The 18114-nt window shown below is 37.9% G+C and overlaps 1 protein-coding gene across 1 annotated transcript in view; it reads right to left on the bottom strand.

Annotated features, from left to right (window-relative positions):
• Positions 1–18114, bottom strand: part of LOC139161032 (cation channel sperm-associated auxiliary subunit beta-like) — a 155240-nt gene that overhangs the window by 121006 nt on the left and 16120 nt on the right. Inside the window, exons 2-10 of the mRNA XM_070739673.1 lie at positions 17779–17873; positions 12534–12686; positions 10574–10640; positions 9914–10009; positions 9247–9393; positions 7971–8063; positions 3308–3426; positions 1534–1566; positions 26–92 (exon numbers count right to left, since the gene is read on the bottom strand). Coding sequence (XP_070595774.1) covers positions 26–92; positions 1534–1566; positions 3308–3426; positions 7971–8063; positions 9247–9393; positions 9914–10009; positions 10574–10640; positions 12534–12686; positions 17779–17873 — 870 coding nt within the window. The remainder of the gene's footprint in view (positions 1–25; positions 93–1533; positions 1567–3307; positions 3427–7970; positions 8064–9246; positions 9394–9913; positions 10010–10573; positions 10641–12533; positions 12687–17778; positions 17874–18114) is intronic.

Below are 18114 nucleotides of genomic sequence, written 5' to 3'. Positions count from 1 at the left end.
CTGCTGGGAAATCTGTTTTTCTTACCTTCATAGTATTCTCTATTAGCTAAACATTGACGATTATACCAGATTTTTGCCTCGTAATAATCATCCTGTGGAAATCAAAATGTGAAATAAATGCTTAAACTGTAAATTGGGACATGATGTATGTAAGTATTATACATAATTGGACCCACTAAATCTAAATTTCATTTTCTTTCTGCCACAGGTGAAGCTGAGGAAGATAGATGTTAGGATTATCAAATGCCAGCAAGGTTAGATGTCAACCCAGGACCTCTAGTTGTAATTCTGGTGACAATGGCAATCAACAGCAGAGACCATCACTATAACATTATTATGGAAGAGTAAGTCCAGTGATTCAAGAATAAAGTGGAATTAACCAATCATGTTAATAAAAAGAAGCATTTAGGCCACATAATAAGAAATGCATATTTCACACAATCTTCTTGATACAACTCAGATATTTGACTTTTACTAGGCATTAAAAGTTTATTTTTTAATAAGCATTAAAGATCATTACTTGTACATATGCCATAAACTCCAATATAAAACAGGGCTATCAGATCCAGGTTTTAAAATCTCATCCAACACCCAGAAATCTCTAAACTCTTTGCTTCTGATCAAGAGTTACTAGTATGTCTCCAGTCATGAAAGACTATACAAATGGCAGCTTATCTAAACACTTTCAACCAGTGATATCTACCAAAATGTTTACTACCACACTTGGACGTGGCTTATGCATTTTGTTTCAACATCTTTCAGTGCAAATTGGGTGCTCTGGGTTGGAGCTCCAAATTTTGCTACTGGTACTGTGTTCATGACCATACCCGTAGGAGCCCATCACTGCTTTCAACCAACAATGCCTACAAATTTATATCCCATATCCCACCCAAATGCTTTTTCTTATCAGTCATGCAACCCCATACTCTCTAAGTAGAAGAATAATCAGAGGTGGTCTGCTAAGATGGAACAGTGATGTGTGCTCGGCCCTGTGGCTCTGAGTGCTAGTGGAGTTCAGCGCAATTCTGCTACTGCACCTATGCAGGTAGCAGAATCATGTGCGGAGACACAGGTACGCCCGTGTTTCAATGCGGGTTTTTTTTTGCTTTTGCTTCATTTATTAAGAAGTTGGTCTCAAGAGACAACCTTGAGGAGCTCCTCTGCATATTTCCCTCCCAGTATTTGTAGTTGCATTAACACCACATGCTGAGTGTGGTTGGTCAGCCAATTGCAAATCCATCAGGTAATGATAGTGTATCACTTATTGTTCTGCCTTACCAAGAAGACTGCGGTCAAATAATGTACTAAAAACTAAGTATACTGCATTTCATAATTTGGTTGTATATTATAATGTATCATTTTGAAGACTATTCTTTCATCTCTTTTCTTTTTCTTTTAAAATAAAGATGTTAAAAATAAGTACTTAGAAAAGTCAAGAAGCTTTCAAGTGTTTGTGATTATATTGTGAAATAGCACTTCAAATAGGTGACTGCTAAGAATATGACCGTAGCAAAAATATTAGCAATTTCTCACCATTTCAAACCCACATAAAGCTGGTTTGCTGAACTGGAAGAAAGAAAAGGTACAATAAAAAAGCAGAAATGTATGAATAAATTAAAACTTCTAAAGCTTGCAAAGCATGCCCAGAAATATACTCTATTATATATTCACCTAATATGTAGGCCACCTTGATACAGTGCTATGTCCTAATATTATAAATTTCTTCTGTTTATACTATCATTTAATTGACAAATATTTCAGGCATGGTGACTTGGTTTAATTGAAGAGTTTGCAAAGAATGGGCAGTTACATCACCATTCTAAGTTTCTAGTCTCAAATGTTTATACAGAACCCATTGCTGTGGCTTCTTTGTGGGCTGCTTTTTCCCCCCAATTATGACTGCTTATCTATCCACTTAACCTTGTCAAAGTTAATTTTTTAAAAAAAATCTTTTCTACTTGCTTAGAATGAGTGTCACAAATAGCAGTCCAACATAGGAATTCTTACATTGATAGAAACTATTCCTAGAACACAAAGCCTTTTACTAAAAGACTTCAAGTGGAAGCTGCACTGGAATTGTAACATTTTTACCAGAAAGTTGGTATCTAATTCAAGTGGGTTTTTTTTTTTTTAAACCAGCTCCATTTATACTGACAATTGTTTAAACTGCCATGAGGGAAAAGGCTTAATTGCCTTGAGTTCATAGCAGAACAGTAGAACAGCAACAAGGGCGCCAAAGAACAGGACAAGTTTAATATTATACTCTCTATAATAGCTGCCTTGCCATGAGGACAAGTTAATATTTAAGATCAATGACTTAAAATAGAAATATAGGCTATGTTTCTTTAAAATAAATGCATGAAAGTAAAGTGTTTATTTGGCTGTATCAAGCCAAATTTTGAGCTACACTCTTGATTCGGGATGATTCAATATACTGTCATCATCAGATTTGCTAGATATGTGGTAGACATGTGCAGAAGTGAGAAATTATTGGGCACAAATTTGAAAGTGTTTAGAAAAGATGACACAGCAACATATTGGCTGAAAAACAGAACTGTTCCTGTTATGTATTTTATCAGAGAAATATAGTAAAGAAAATCTATACTTGATCATTAATGTAATAACTGCAGCAAGAACTGGGAAGCAGGTAAAATTCCTACAAAAGGAGAGATACTCAAGAAAATATTGGAATGTGCAGAAATTGAACAGATTAACAATGGTAATTAAAAGGAAAGAAGAATCAGAATATAATGATGTATGGGAGCATTTCAATCATTTGATAGAAAATGAATATAAATGAAAAGAAATATGGAGTTAAATAAAATGAAAGTTAAAGGTTTGACAGAGGATGACTTTAATTAAATTGTAACAGTAGTTTATATGTTAAGAAAATAGTGGTAAAAGAAAAGATATTTGATTTAAAATGTTTTACCCAGATGACATACTGTGATTGATGATGTATTGTTTGTTGAAAAAAATAAAAAGTTTTTAATTTAAAAAAATTGCTAATAGTTTTCATTTTTATAGAAGAGGCAGAGAGAGTAGCTACGAAAAGAGTTTGGGAATATCTTTCTATATAAACAAACAGGGTATTAATCTCTTTTACACTGAGAGTTTTCTAACTTTTTTTCTAACTCTGCTCTACTTTTTTAGTTTGATCTGGCATAAAGGCACCCTTCATTTTTCCTCAATGGATTTCTGAAAGCAAAAGTGCCACTTTACAAACTTTCTCTGAACATTTTTTCAGTATGTTATTTGTTAACTTTACTACATGGTATCATAGGGGAAGGATATATTCAAAACATACTTTTAGTTTATGTTCACCAGGATACCGCAGATCTTCACTGATAAATAAACCCAGTGTAGTAAGCATTATTAAACGTGTGTTCATTAGAATGACATCCACAAGTGCAAGATCAGAGCAATCTGTAGATAAGAAAAAAGATTCACGGGAGAGTGGTTATTTCTCTTTATATATCTTTTAACTTAATTTTCTACCAATAAGGCAAATAGTGCACATTTATATCTTTACATTTCTATGAAGAAAATATTGTGTTGCTATCTGAGAACTTTAATGATTTACAATGGACTTTTAGATGGACTGTATGATGCAATGAGAATGGACATTTATTTATTAGATTTCTATGCCGTCCTTTTTGAGATGACTCTGGATGGCGTACAGCATTAGAAATGTAACAATATGTAAGAAATCTAAATTACTATAAAAGGATATACAAATTACTAAAAAATATATCAAAACCCCATGGATATTCATACGCATTCATCCATTTCAATCATGCATGGTATTGGCCAGAAACAATCTCATCACTCACGGCCCCCATGCCCGCTGGCAGAGGTAGGTCTTCAAAGCTTTACAAAATACCAGGAGGGAGGGGTTGGTACATATCTCCAGAGGGAGTTTGTTCCAGAGGGCCAGTGCCACCACAGAGAAGGCTCTTCCTCTAAGCCCCACAAGCTGACATTGTTTGATGGGAACTGGAGGAGGCCAACTCTGTGGGACCTAACCAGCTTCTGGGATACATGAGGCAAAAGATGGTCCTGAAGATAATCTGGTCCTAAACCGTGTAGGGCTTTATAGGTCATAACCAACTCTTTGAATTGTTCCCAGAGACCAATTGGAAACCAGTACAGCTCACAGAATAATGTTGAAATGTGGGCAGATCTTGGTAGCCCCATTATAGCTCGTGCAGCTGCATTTTGCACAAATTTGTAGTCTTTGAACACTCTTCAAAGGCAACCCCATGTAAAGAGCATTGCAGTGATAAGGGTGTGAGTGACTGTGAGAAGTGATTCCCAGTCCAGATTGGGCTGCAACTAGTGCACAAGGCGTACCCGTGCAAATGCCCCCTTGCGACAGCTGAGAGATGGTCTTCTAAGCTCAACTATGAATTGAGGAGGATGACCAAGTTGCAGACCCTCTCTAAGGGGGGCAAAAACCTCTCCCCAAAGTGATGGGTGGACAGTTGGTATTGTCCCTGGGAGGCAAAACCCACAGCCACTCCCTCTTGTCTGGGTTGAGTCTCAGCCTATTAACGCCCATCCAAACCCTGACAGCCTCCAGACACAAGCATCTTTCTTCCACTGCTTCATTGAGTGGACACGGGGTGGAAATGTATAGCTGAGTGTCATCAACATACTGATGGTAACTCTCCCCATGCTCTCAGATGATCTCACCCATTGGTTTCATGTAGATATTAAACAGCAGGGGTGAGCGGACCCACCCCTGAGGAACCCCACAGACCTAGGAGTCGACCTCTGGCCACCTGCTAACACTGACTGCAACTGGCCAGGGAGGTAGGAGGAGAACCACCCTGAAATGGTGCCTCCCATTCCCAACCCCTCCAGCCGGCACAGAAGGATACCATGGTCGATGATATCAAAAGCCGCTGAGAAGTCAAGAAGCACCGGGACCAATATTCCCTCTAAACTGAACGGACGCGCACCTGCGCACCCACCAGGAACCCCCTGCACACTAACTTTTGAAGCAGCACAAAGCCACGCCATGCCAGATCACTCGCTCACTCGCCTCTTCCTGGCTATGTTTGCTAAGATCTGCTGAAGAGGAAGTTTGGCCCTGCGCGGTTGCCATCCCAAGCAAGATGGTGGCACCCATCAAGCACTTCTGCCTGGCTTTGCTGAGTTGGTGACAAAATCGACACTTGGCAAATAGGAGCGGGGGGATGAGTAGTATGAACAAAGCCACCAGCTCATTAATAGCTCAATGGGACTTTTCCTAGTTGCTGCAATTGGTGTTATGTGTTGGACAGGTTGGAATTTATCTACCATAGCTTGCCAGTCACAGGGGCCTAGTCTGCCTAGGACAGTCCTTGGCAAGGGGTGGGCCACAGGCTGCATCCAGCCTACCCGCTGTCTGTGACCGGCCCGCCCACTATCTGTGAAAAATGTCCTGCTTTTTTAAAAAGTTCTCCTCCCCCGGGGCTGTGGCGGGAGCCTGGAAACGGCAGTCTGGAGGCAGCTGCACAGCTCCTCTGCCTGAGGGAGGCTCAGGACATTGACAATAAGGCAAGTGCTAGGCAATGAGGTCAATGTGGGTGACGTCAGGAGCCCGAGAGAGACGCTTTGGCAAAGCCGAGCAAGTGGTCGAAAGAGAGAGAAGCAGCAGTGGTGGTGATTGGGGGGCGGGCGGGTGGAGGAAGCAGCAGCAGCGGAGGAAGGAGAGGAAGAAGGAGAAGCAGAGGGGAGGGGGGCAGCAGCAGCTGTGGGCCAGGAAGAGATGGCTCCTGAAGGGAGGGGCCATCTGAAAGGCCTCCTCTGCGCAGGCGCACCATGGGCCCCCTCCCTGACAAAGTCCAGCCCTCTAAAACCATTCCAATTACTCATGCGGCCCCCTGGCAAAATTAATTGCCCACCCCTGGCCTAGAACCTCCTTGGCTGATCTGACCATGCGTTCAACCTGGCCATTACTGACTGGATGGAAAAGAGTGGTCAATGTGTGGCAAATGTCCTGCTCAGCTAAGAAACCCTTGAAGTGAATGGCAGTGAACTGGAGCCTATTGTCGGAGACTAATACATCAGATATCCCATGTGTGGCAAAGAATTTCTTTAGTCATGCAGGTGCATGACTGTCTCAGCTGTGGTTGTCCCATTAGTATAATCTCCAAGCATTGGCGTATGCGTTGATTCCTACTAAGAATGTTTGGCCTTTGAAAGGCCCCATGAAATCTATGTGGACTTTTGACCAAGGTGCCCTAGGCTTCTCCCACTTTTCCCCCAGGGCTTTTAGGGGGATAGCCCTAGACGCATCACATGGTATGCAGCCAGCAACCCATGTCTTGATTTGTTTGGCCACCAAACATAACTCTGCGCAAGAGAGTCATTCTGAACTTGCCCAAGTGACCTCATGCAGTGCAGTGATGGAGGAATGGTAATGAGATATCCCCACAATAGGCAGCCCCCCTGAGCATATATTCTCATGCTGCTTACAAACAAACAGTTTAAACTCTGGGCTAGCAGGTTCTTTTGGCCATCTCCTCCACATCCAGTTCAAAATAGTTCAGAACACAGAGTTCATGGCTGAATGGGTAGCCACTTTGGCTGAGGTAACCAGGCCAGAATCCAGGTAGTCTATGCGGAGTACAGGCAAGGGACAGTGGCTAAGGGCATCAGCATGCCCTAGGGACTATCCGGGCCAGTGGGTCAGCTTTTAGGCAGAGTCAGGCAGAGAGAAAGATGGTTCATCTGGTAAACTGGAGAGACAGAGACGCCAGTGTGGGGCTGTCCCCTGCAATGATCCCTAACAATGTTCCCTCTAATTTTTTTTGGGGTGTGGGTGGAAAAGTATAGTGTTTGGGTGGCATAGAGGTATAAATAAATAATAATAAATAATAAATAATAAATAATAAATAATAAATAATAAATAATAAATAATAAATAATAAATAATAAATAATAAATAATAAATAATAAATAATAAATAATAAATAATAAATAATAAATAATAAATAATAAATAATAAATAATAAATAATAAATAATAAATAATAAATAATAAATAATAAATAATAAATAATAAATAATAAATAATAAATAATAAATAATAAATAATAAATAATAAATAATAAATAATAAATAATAAATAATAAATAATAAATAATAAATAATAAATAATAAATAATAAATAATAAATAATAAATAATAAATAATAAATAATAAATAATAAATAATAAATAATAAATAATAAATAATAAATAATAAATAATAAATAATAAATAATAAATAAATAACAAATAAATAACAAATAAATAACAAATAAATAACAAACAAACAAGAAAAAAATCATCTCCCTTTCTCTTCTCTGCACTTTTCTGGAGTGTCAACATCTTTTTTATATTGTGGCTGCTAAAACAGGATGCAATATTGCAACTGTGGTCTTACCAAAGCATTATACTGTAAAGTGATATTAATACTTCATCTAATTTTGATTCTATCCCTCTATTAATACAGCCAAGGACTGTGTTGGCTTTTTTGGCAGTTGTAGCACACTGCTGGCTCATATTTAAGTGATTGTTCACTAAAACTCCAAGATCCCTTTCACAGTTATTACTATTGAGCCAGGTGACACTTATTCTATACCTGTGCATTTGGTTTTTCTGCCTAAGTGTAAAACCTTACTTTTCTCTATATGAAATTTCATTTTGTTAGATAGATAATGTTCAAGTCTGTCAAGATCCTTCCGTATCTTGAGCCTACTTTTTATTTTCATTAAGCTGTAGTTAAGTTAGTATGTTTACTGTCCAATCATTTTATTTAATATTTTCTCCCTTCAGACTTATCAAAAATGATAATTGGTAGAAATTGGGGAGAGCACTCTGAAGCCTATAGTTAAGGTTTTTAGGGCGTGAGTCTTATGCTTCTGTCATAAACTTTAGGACCTAAATACAGAAATTTACAAATAAAAAAGACAAATATTAATTGAAAAGAAAAAAATTACCGTAATCCATGAGAACACAAATGTTATCTGTTAAATTATACCAATGTACATCTCCTTCCATAAATCCATCATAGGTGATTCCTATAATTAGTCCTATGAATCCCCAGAAGAAATAAATGGACATGAATATTAATACATATATTAATTGGATGGACATGGCTATTTATACACAGTAAAGTATTATTTCCCATTTCTATAAGTGATCTAGAATTTTCAGAGGTAAAACAGATTTGGATTCCCATAGATGAAGAGAAATAAGGCATTTCTTTCATATTTGGTTTTCCAGGATAGTTGGAGACTTAACATCGCAAAAGAAGCAATATTTACTATCGTCATAGCTCATTTCTAGTTGAAAGCCCCTCTGCATCTTCAGGAGCTTGCAGAACGTAAGAGTTCAAATGAATTTCTTGTTCTGATTGAAAACCTAAAACATGGCAAGTAGATGTGAGTCGCTAAACAGTGATCAAAATTCAGATGCATGGCAACTGACTCATATTTATGATGGTTGCAATATCCCAGAGTATGTAATAATCCTTTGCGATCTGCTGAGAAGCAAATAGGGAAATGGTAAAGTAACACAACAACTACAGTGATTCAATATCTATGTTAAAATAGATATTTAGAAAGGTTGTAAAATGGGGCAAAATTCACTTAACAATTGTAGCAGCATAAATTTTGTACTTATGGTCAAAGGTCGAGGACTATCTGTATGAACAGGAATATGTAGTGGCATTTGGTTCTGAGTATAAGTATAGAGTGGTACCTCTTCCTAGGAACTTAATTCATTCCGTAACCAGGTTGTTAAGTAGAAAAGTTTGTAAGAAGAAGCAATTTTTCCCATAGGAATCAATGTAAGAGCAAATAATGTGTGTGATTGGGGAAACCACAGGGAGGGTGGAGGCCCTGTTTCCTCCCAGGAGATTCCTAGAGAGGCCCCACAGAGGCTTCTCCCTGTCTTTTCCAGCCCTGTTTCCTCCCAGGAGATTCCTAGAGAAGTCCCACGAAGGCTTTTCCCTGCCTTTTCAAGCCTGTTTCCTCCCAGGAGATTCCTAGAGAGGCCCCATGGAGGCTTCTCCCTGCCTTTTCCGGTTACATTTTCGGAGGCTTGGGTTTGTAAGTGGAAAATGGTTCTTGAACAACCAGTTCTTAACTAGAAAAGTTTGTAAGTAGAGGCATTCTTAGGTAGAGGTAACACATTACTTGATAATAAATCTTTGGTGGTTATAGCTATGTAATACCCATCAAATAATATGCAGTTACAAAATGCTGCACTTACCTTTATCTGCCTTTTCATAAATCACACCAATTAATGCTACATCACCTGCACAAGGACTCTTTGTTATTTTAACATCTTTTATCTCAGTTATTGTGTCTAGAATATCTGTGTAAACACCAAGTGTATAAACCCATTGAAGAATTGGCTCTGTAAAATATAAGACAGTGAGGTTAATATGTAAGAAATGTATATTCTGCAGTTTTGTAACTTTATTGTAAAATATAGATACAAAATGAAAATACAGATTTTAATTGTTAAATGAATGAAAATATATTTAGAGCCCTGTTATTATGAGCCCAATGCTAAATATTACATATATAGTATCTAAATCCCAATACTTACTGGAGAACAATGCCATTAACATATAAATCCAATAAATAAATGAATGAATGAATGAATGAATGAATGAATGAATAAAATAACAAATAAATTAAAAACAAAGCAATGCTATATGTCTTTCATATTTGATTTGGATTTATTTGCCCTAAATTCCAGGAATAAAAGTCATTTGAAAATATATCTCCACTTCCAATAAACAAATCTTTCCTTGTGGCGGTAGTGTATTAGCCAATCAGATGACCACCATTTAATATCTGAAAACCTTCAAAAAGTTTTGAACTGAATGTAGCAACTACAAGTAATTTCCTGGAACGTAGCTATAACTTACCTCGCATTATATCCAATAATGTTCCTACAGTGGTGAACATACCTAACCCGTGATGCATATTGAATTTTACAAACCATTCTTCTATTGGAGCAATATCTAGTCAAACAGGGAAGAGAAAGTGAATATAATTCCTATGAACATCTAAGTGTAATATTAACATCTTTCTTTAATATACAATACACCATATCGTATATTCAGTGGACATATTCAATGGACTTTTCAGTAATGAGTATTTCATATTGAGGGTTTCTGTCCTCTTCTTATTTATATTAGCATTTACATTTATATTTATCATTTTATATTGTTTACGGTTAATATGACATAATAAAATAAATGGAAAGGACCACACTATTGTAGCATTGGAGCAAATTAAACTAAGGAAGCAGCAATAATGCTTCCATTAGAAGAAATGTGTTATTATAATATTTAGCACCTAGACTTATATACTGCATCACAGTGCTTTACAGCCCTCTCTATGCAGTTTACAAATCAGCATTTTGTCCCCAATAATCTGGGTCCTCATTTTACCCACCTCTGAAGGATGGACGGCTGAGCCAACCTTTAGCCTGATGAGATTTGAACTGCCAAATTGCAGGCAGACATAGCCTGCAGTACTGCAATCTAACCACTGCGTCACCGTGAGTTATTACAATCTCTCACCTGTATTATATGTAATCTTTTCTCTAGGGATACTAATGGACCATGAATCCACTTCTTCATCTTCTCCCTTTAGAAATTATGTCAGAAAAAAAGTTTAAGACTTAAAGTATAAACAGTTATAGTCATTTATACATCTTAATTTTAATATGTACTTAGTATTGTATGGTATGGTAGGTTTAGATTCGGTTTTCTTCCCAGCCAAATTTACTAGCTTAGCCTGCATGAGTCAATCTTTTAACCAAATTTATTGCTTGATGTTTAGGTGGGGATAAATTACTCTTGAATAGGCTATGAGCTCCTTAGGAAAAATCAAAGACAGAAGTAATTCAAATTTCTTATTTATATTTATATATTGCAAGAACTACATGAGGTCAGTGATTAGTATTCAGATGGAAGACTACAAAGAAACTCCAAGTTTATAGATTAAATGTAAACTAGGTATAGATAAAGTATATATACTGGAAGAAATCGCTCGTCAAGCCGGTGCAGAAGTTGGTGATAAATCAACGGTTTGCAACACTATTTGTAGAAGGCCTGATACTTATGGGAACTTGGGAGGGGTGATTTCATGAGGGAGCAGATGCAGCCACAAAGCATTCTTTCGAAAAGTTCAAGACCATCATATGTCCACCACCTGGGCAGAAGCAGAATGAAGAAGTTGTCACACTGGCACAATCTGAGTGAGCAACATGACAAGTTTGGGGGTGGGAGATGGGTGGGTGCCAGGATGGCCCTGGAAATATATTGGAACTTTGAGGAATACTTTGACTTTGACTCTGATTTAGTTTGGATGTTACCTAGCCAAGAAAATAAATGATGTATATTATAGAAATATCAAACTAAAATAACAGAATGTTTATGCCATTTGAAAAATGAACATTTGAATTTAAGTCATCTTATAGGGGAGATAATATAGAAATAAACATTTTAATTCAGATTAATGCAAATTATACCAAAGCAGACTACAGTTCTGCCAAATTCAGCAGTCATTTCTCCCCAAGAATTGTTTATCAAGACCCATAAATGGCCCAAATCTACAAATTTACAGTAACTGATGACTGAGATCTGATCCTGTAAGTAGTATCAATCATCAAGAATGTTACATGTGCACAGACACACGTATATGTTGTATGTATATTTGCTTGATATTTACTAGTATCAAGTACAGAGGTCACAATATGCCTTCTCTGTTCAACCACAGTACACTCCACTTTCAGCCTGAGAAATGTTGTAAATCTCAGCTTTTTCCTTTGAAAAGATCACAATTTTTAATTCAAATTTTCTAAGGACCATGATATCTGATACTTTTGTTTGTTTGTTTGTTGGGATTTATATGCCACCCAACTTCCAAAGGTCTCTGGATTCATTTTTGCAGGAATCATGGCACACACTATCCTCTTGAAGAAAACCCAAATTAAATTTAAAAAGTAAGATAATTTGTTTAAAATAAATGGTGGATATTCTATGAGATTGCCAAATTCTGATTATTGTTAAGGGTAGAAAATGGACTCAAGTATTGTAAAATCACTATTTTTGCACAACAATTGTAAATTCAAGCTTTTTTAAAAAAAGGTTTTAGGGGGGAAACATTTTAGAAATATTGTCACTTTTTGTAATACCTGTTGTAACATGTAAAATCAGACAATAATGCCCATCATCTGAAAATATTGTTGCTACAAAATAATAGAAAGACATGATGCTGCTGTAGACCAGATCGGACTCTTTTAATATTTAATCTATTGTTGCCTCATACTACTGGAAGTCTCTCTCTCTCTCTCTCTCTCTCTCTCTCTCTCTCTCTCTCTCTCTCTCTCTCTCTCTCTCTCTCTCTCTCTCTCTCTCTCCATCTTTTAATCATTTGCCACTTTTATCTAACTGGAGAGATCAGGAAAGGAAATTAATCTTGCAAATTCTGTTCTCTCCAACTGAACAATTTACATTCCCCAGTCATTTTATTTACCAGAGTCATGTTGAAAAAGAAGACCTTTGAGTAGGTTCTATTGAAGATCTGTATGCTGGGAGCAAGACCAGCTGAAGCATATAGCAGTAGATTTTTTCTTCTGTTTTCCTTGGTGTCCTTTGCATTAATATCATACAAATGGCAGGTGATTTCCTTTGAGATGAGATGCACACCAAAAAAAGGGGGGGGGGGAGAAAAAGGCCACATTGTCCAATCATAGCACTGAGCATATTTAAAGTGTTAAGACTATATGCCAACTCTCTCTCTCTCTCCCTCCCCCTCTCTCATTCTCTCTCTCACACACAAACACAATTCCTACAAAAACACCTTCCAACTTGTGCTTCTGTAATATACAGAATTATATATATATGTTTTTTATGTCAGATCACCCTATTATATTAAAGGAACATCACAGCTCTAGACCCAACCCAGGGTCATTTCAAGTTAATTTATTCATAGCTGACAACTATATTCTGTATGTATCAAATGTTTTTTGCTGAAACTTTTTTTAAATTAAGGGAGACTAGGATGGCACCATTTTGGCCTTGTTCTGACCTCATCAGCTAGCCACACCCTTACTGGGATTTGATCCAGCAGCTTCTGCCTTGTAAGGCAGAGAATTAACAGCTGAGCCACCAGACCTGATCCCTTCAGCTCTAGGCAAAAAACATATAGCCCCTCCCTGGTGCAGAGCTGAAGGGATAATGTGATACATACAGAATATAGTTGTCAGCTATGAATAAATTAACTGCCTTGAAATGGCCCTGGGTTGGGCCTAGAGGCAAAAAGGAGCTGTGACGTTCCTTCAATATACCAGGGTGATCCGACATAAAAAACATATAGCCCCTCCCCAGTACAGAACTGAAGGGATCGGGTCTGGTGGCTCAGCTGTTAATTCTCTGCCTTACAAGGCAGAAGCTGCCGGATCAAATCCCAGTAAGGGTGTGGCTAGCTGATGAGGCCAGAACAAGGCCGAAATGGTGCCATCCTAGTCTCCCTTAATTTTAAAAAAATTCAGCAAAAAACATGTGATAATACATATATATATATGTATGTATCACATGTTTTTATATATATTACCTGTAGCTAAATACTGTATATTCAATCTATATATTTATTATTAAAGCTGATTTTCTTGACCTCTGCGGAAATAAAGTTATGGGATCTTAGAACCCAAACATACCTGAAAGGATCAGATTAAAAAAGCTTCCTTTAGCTAAATATAAACTAATTTTTCATTTTTTGGACCTCTCTCCAGTGCTTAAGAATGGTGCTTAAATGACAGTGTAGATGGGGAGGAATTTTTTTGTTTTGTTTGTCTCCTTCTTCTGCCATGGAAATGGCTCTCTCTCTTGGCCAACGGGTGCAAATAAATAGCTGTGTCCCACAATGTTCTGGCTAATAGAAACGTTTTAAGTTGCAAAATTGTATTTTGTAATTCCAAACTTTACAGGTATTTTATCCCACAATAGATAAATGAAAACTGTTGGCTATTTTTGCTGGCTACTTCTCTACATTTGAGCTGAGCATCTATTATTGATGTAAAATAAGATGTAAGAAAATAGTACTATTACTAATATGATTCTCTATTGGGTGTTTAGAAATGGTTGGAAAATAAAATGAAAGAGGTGTAAAGATATCAAAATGGAGAGGAAACAATGAGGCCTAAAATTAAGAGGCCCAAGAAATAATAATTTATTTTATTTATTTAATTTGACTTCTATACCGCCCAATCCCAAAGGACTCAGTGAATTAACTTGTAAATTTAACCATAGCAATGAATTTGAAACAAAAATTGGATTGATTGGTGGAAAACCCAGGAGACAAAACTAGGTATTAGAAGGAGGCAGCATTAGATAAATAATATGTACTTAAGTTATTATATAACAGAATGGATGGATATGAAATAAAGATTTAGGATCGTAATTATGCAGAGTAACATTGAGAGACGTTTTTCCAATCTGCTTCTTAATAGAATTAAAATTAGTCATTTAGGGATGGGCTTTAGAGGATATAGGAGGAAGCAGGAAAGAGGGAGAGAGGAGAGAGAGTAGAAGGGGAGGAAGAGGAGAAAGAAAGAAGGAGGAAGAGGGGTAGTAGAAAAGGGGATAGAAGGTGTAAGAAAATAAGTAACAGAGGTGGAATAGAAATAGGGGAGTGGGGAAAATAATTACTGGGACAGACTGACTAATAGAAATCAAAATTTGGAATGCAATTTAGGTTAATTACTGATTATAAGGGATAATATATGCATATAGATTGATATTGGAGGTATATGTGGAGAAAAATATTTAATGTGGAAAAAAACTGTTTATAAAAAAAATGAGTGAGGTCAATGTTCCCTCTAATTTTTTTCCAGGGTGGGCGGAAAAGTATAGTGTTTGAGCGGCAGTCCCCTTGAGACTGGGCAGCATAGAAATATAAATAAATAAATAAATAAATAAATAAATAAATCCTTTCTTTTTTATTAAAAGAAATTAATAATAACACAAAACAAAACTCTATTACTATTAAAACTAAAACAACCAGCAAATCCAAAAACATAACTATTAATAAAAACAGGTGAGGGCTGGGGGGTTTTTTCTCTGTTATTATTTAAGTGCTTTTACCATATGCTTTAAATCAAGAGTCACTTCTCTCTCTGTTTCTCTCTCTTTCCTGTCATTCTCTGCCTCAATCATTTTCTCATTTCTCTTTTTTCTCCCCTTTATTCTATCATTTCTCTCTCTCCCTCCCTTCCACTCCTCTCTCGCTTTCTTCCTCTCTCTCACTCTCTCTCACTCTCTTCCTTCCTCTCTCCTCTCTTTCACTCTTTCTTTCTTGCTCTCTCTCACTCTCTCTCTCTTCCTTCCTATCTTCTCTCTCTCTTTCTCTCTCTCTCCCTTCTTTTCTTTCCTTCTCTCTTCCTTCCACTTTTTTCTCTTTCTCTTTCTCTCTCTTTTTCTTCCTTCTCCTCTTCCCCTCCCTCTCTTTCTCCCTCTCTCCATTTATATTTATCTCTTCCTTCCTTCCTTCCTTCCTCTCTTCCTCCCTTTCTCTCTCCCTCTCGTTCACTTTTCTCTCCCTTCCTTCCCTCCCTCCCTCCTTCTTTCCTCTCCACTTCTCTTTCCCTCCCTCTCTTTCCCTTGTTTCTCTCCATGTCTCCGGCGGGCAGCCGGCTTTGCTGACCGGCACCAGGCTCAAGCCAGCTGCCCGGAAAAGCCCTGTGCCAGCCAGGAAAGCCGGCTTTCTGGGAAAGCAGCGCACTTTTCAAATGCACTGCTTTCCTGCAACTCTTTCCTGGGCAGGGGGGGAGGATGCCACTTTTTTTCCCCCCCCAGGAAAGAGGTGCAGGAAAGCAGCGTGTCTGAATGGAGGCCCAGGATGACAGGCAGGGCAAAGTGGGGTGGAGCAATGGGAGGCTCAAGCAGGCAGCCTCCGCGCTTTTCTTTCAGCGGAGGAGGAGGAGAGGGGGCGGATCGGGCAGGCGGGAGCAGCGCCGAGAGGCCAGGGGTACAAGGGGTCCGGAGGCATGGTGGGGAGGCAGGGGTGGCCGCGACTCCCTTTCCTTCTACTGCCGGCGTGCCCCCCCCCCCCCCCGTGGGCTGGCAGGGGGATGGGGAGTGCGCGCCCGTGGAAAAGGGTGCGCGGGGGGGTATTTTGGGGAACGTGCCTGTGCACACGCCCAGCTTACGCTGAGTGAAGTCCAGTGGTGGGTTGTTCCCAGTTTTGCCCATTTCTAAGAATCAGTAGCACCAGTGGCAGGAGACTCTCCCCAATCACCTGGGATGCTTCTGCACATGTTCCCAGTAGTAAAGGGTTTTAGAATCCAGTACTGGTGAAGTTGCAGATGTTGGCAATTTGTTTTTCAGATAAGCCTTGTCTTATCAATACATACAAAGACATGGTTCTTCCTTGGACTAATGCCATTAGTACCAGAGGTCGGTTCCTTCTGGTTCAGTCTGGTTCGCCTGAACTGGTAGAAAACTGCTGGTGATGTCATGATGATGTCATGGAACCAGTTTGGCTGGTGCCGGCCCGGGGATGCCACTATCTTTTTTTTAAAAAATGGGGGGGGATGGGATAATTTGTTTTTGTTGTTGTTGTTTTAATCTTCTGTACACGGGCAGAAGCTGAGTTTCTGGCACTGCGCATGCATCGCCATATTGTTTTTGGCTTTTAGGAAGGGGATTTTTTTGGATTATTCAGCACTGCGCATGCATGTCGTATGTTTGGGATTAGCTGCCAACCATGAATAAAAATTTACTGCAGCAAGTGCTGCAGATGTTTTTTTCTGAATGTTTTTCTTATGCATCAATACATCCGGAATCACAGCATGCAAGTCCACAACTCTGCTTCCTGTATCCTGTTTAAGATCTCAGTTTACCCTTTGTTGCTGTAGATGGGAAGTGAGTGCTTGCCCTTTGAAAACGCAGATGTGAAATGGCAGAATAAAAGGTTCTTAATACCAAGAAAATGATACATGTGGAAAGAATGGACAATACAATTACAACTTTTTCTCTCTTTTTAAAGATTATTTATAAACAGGCAATGTGGTGAACATACCTAATGTTCCCTCCTCCTATTTTCCTCAGAGCAACAAGCCTGTGAGGTGATTTGGGATGAAAGATATTGACTGGCCCAAGATCACCAGGCAGCTTTCACACTTAAGGCAGGCGTAGAACTGATAATCTCCTGGTTTCTTGACTGTTGCCTTAGCCGCTAGAGCAAAATTGATAGCTGAGAGCTGTTGCTTTAATTTACATTTTATTTATAGTACCCTTTCTATACTTCCATAGTTTTAAAAAATTCCCCAAGCAAGTAAAAAAATATTCTTTATTTTTAGGGACGTTTCTTATCCAAGGTACTTGTATATAACTATTCAAGCTGAATTTTATAGAAGTAATAACAGAATAATAATTTTATGGAAATAGCACATTTTCACTCATACAATGAAGAAACTCTTGATTTAATGGACTCATAGGAGAGAACCAAATGTAAAATAGTGCTTGTGTGGAATGGTGTTATACTTGAGTAAAATGGCATTTTGCCTATTGTCTATGAAGTCTGTGAAACAGATTTGGTAAACCTATTTACTGCAAAGTAAGTTTTTTTTATGCCGAGTCTTCGGAGAGGGTCAGCATACAAATCTAATAAATTATTATTATTATTAGTAGTAGTAGTAGTAGTAGTACTTAAAAAAATCATTGTTAATTGCTATAATTTAACTTTCTCCACAGTATATGAAATTGAATGAGAAACTTACTAATTTATGACTTGGAAGAAACAGCTTGATTGCTTTAATTATTCCAGACTCTGACAAAAAACCTGTGTAGCAGGAAAAATAGGAACTGGATACATCTGGAAGAAAATACAGAATTACTATAATACCATCTCTAAACATGTTTTTGGGGGGAGGTGTAATTTTTTTTATTGTTTTCCATACAAACTTTTTCAATATATTTCAAAATATCTTCATAATACAATAAAAACAGTATCAAGCTAGTAAGCCAATTATAATTGCTCCCCCCAAAAAAATTATTAGTTCCCAATTAATTACTTCTGGCATTCATCGAGCCCCCCAACCTTAATCTCTAATTTT

The sequence above is a fragment of the Erythrolamprus reginae genome, chromosome 1 (assembly GCF_031021105.1).
Source record: "Erythrolamprus reginae isolate rEryReg1 chromosome 1, rEryReg1.hap1, whole genome shotgun sequence".
Taxonomy (NCBI): domain Eukaryota; kingdom Metazoa; phylum Chordata; class Lepidosauria; order Squamata; family Dipsadidae; genus Erythrolamprus; species Erythrolamprus reginae.
Note: the sequence above shows the minus strand (reverse complement) of the source record. Positions and strands in the feature narration are given on the sequence as shown.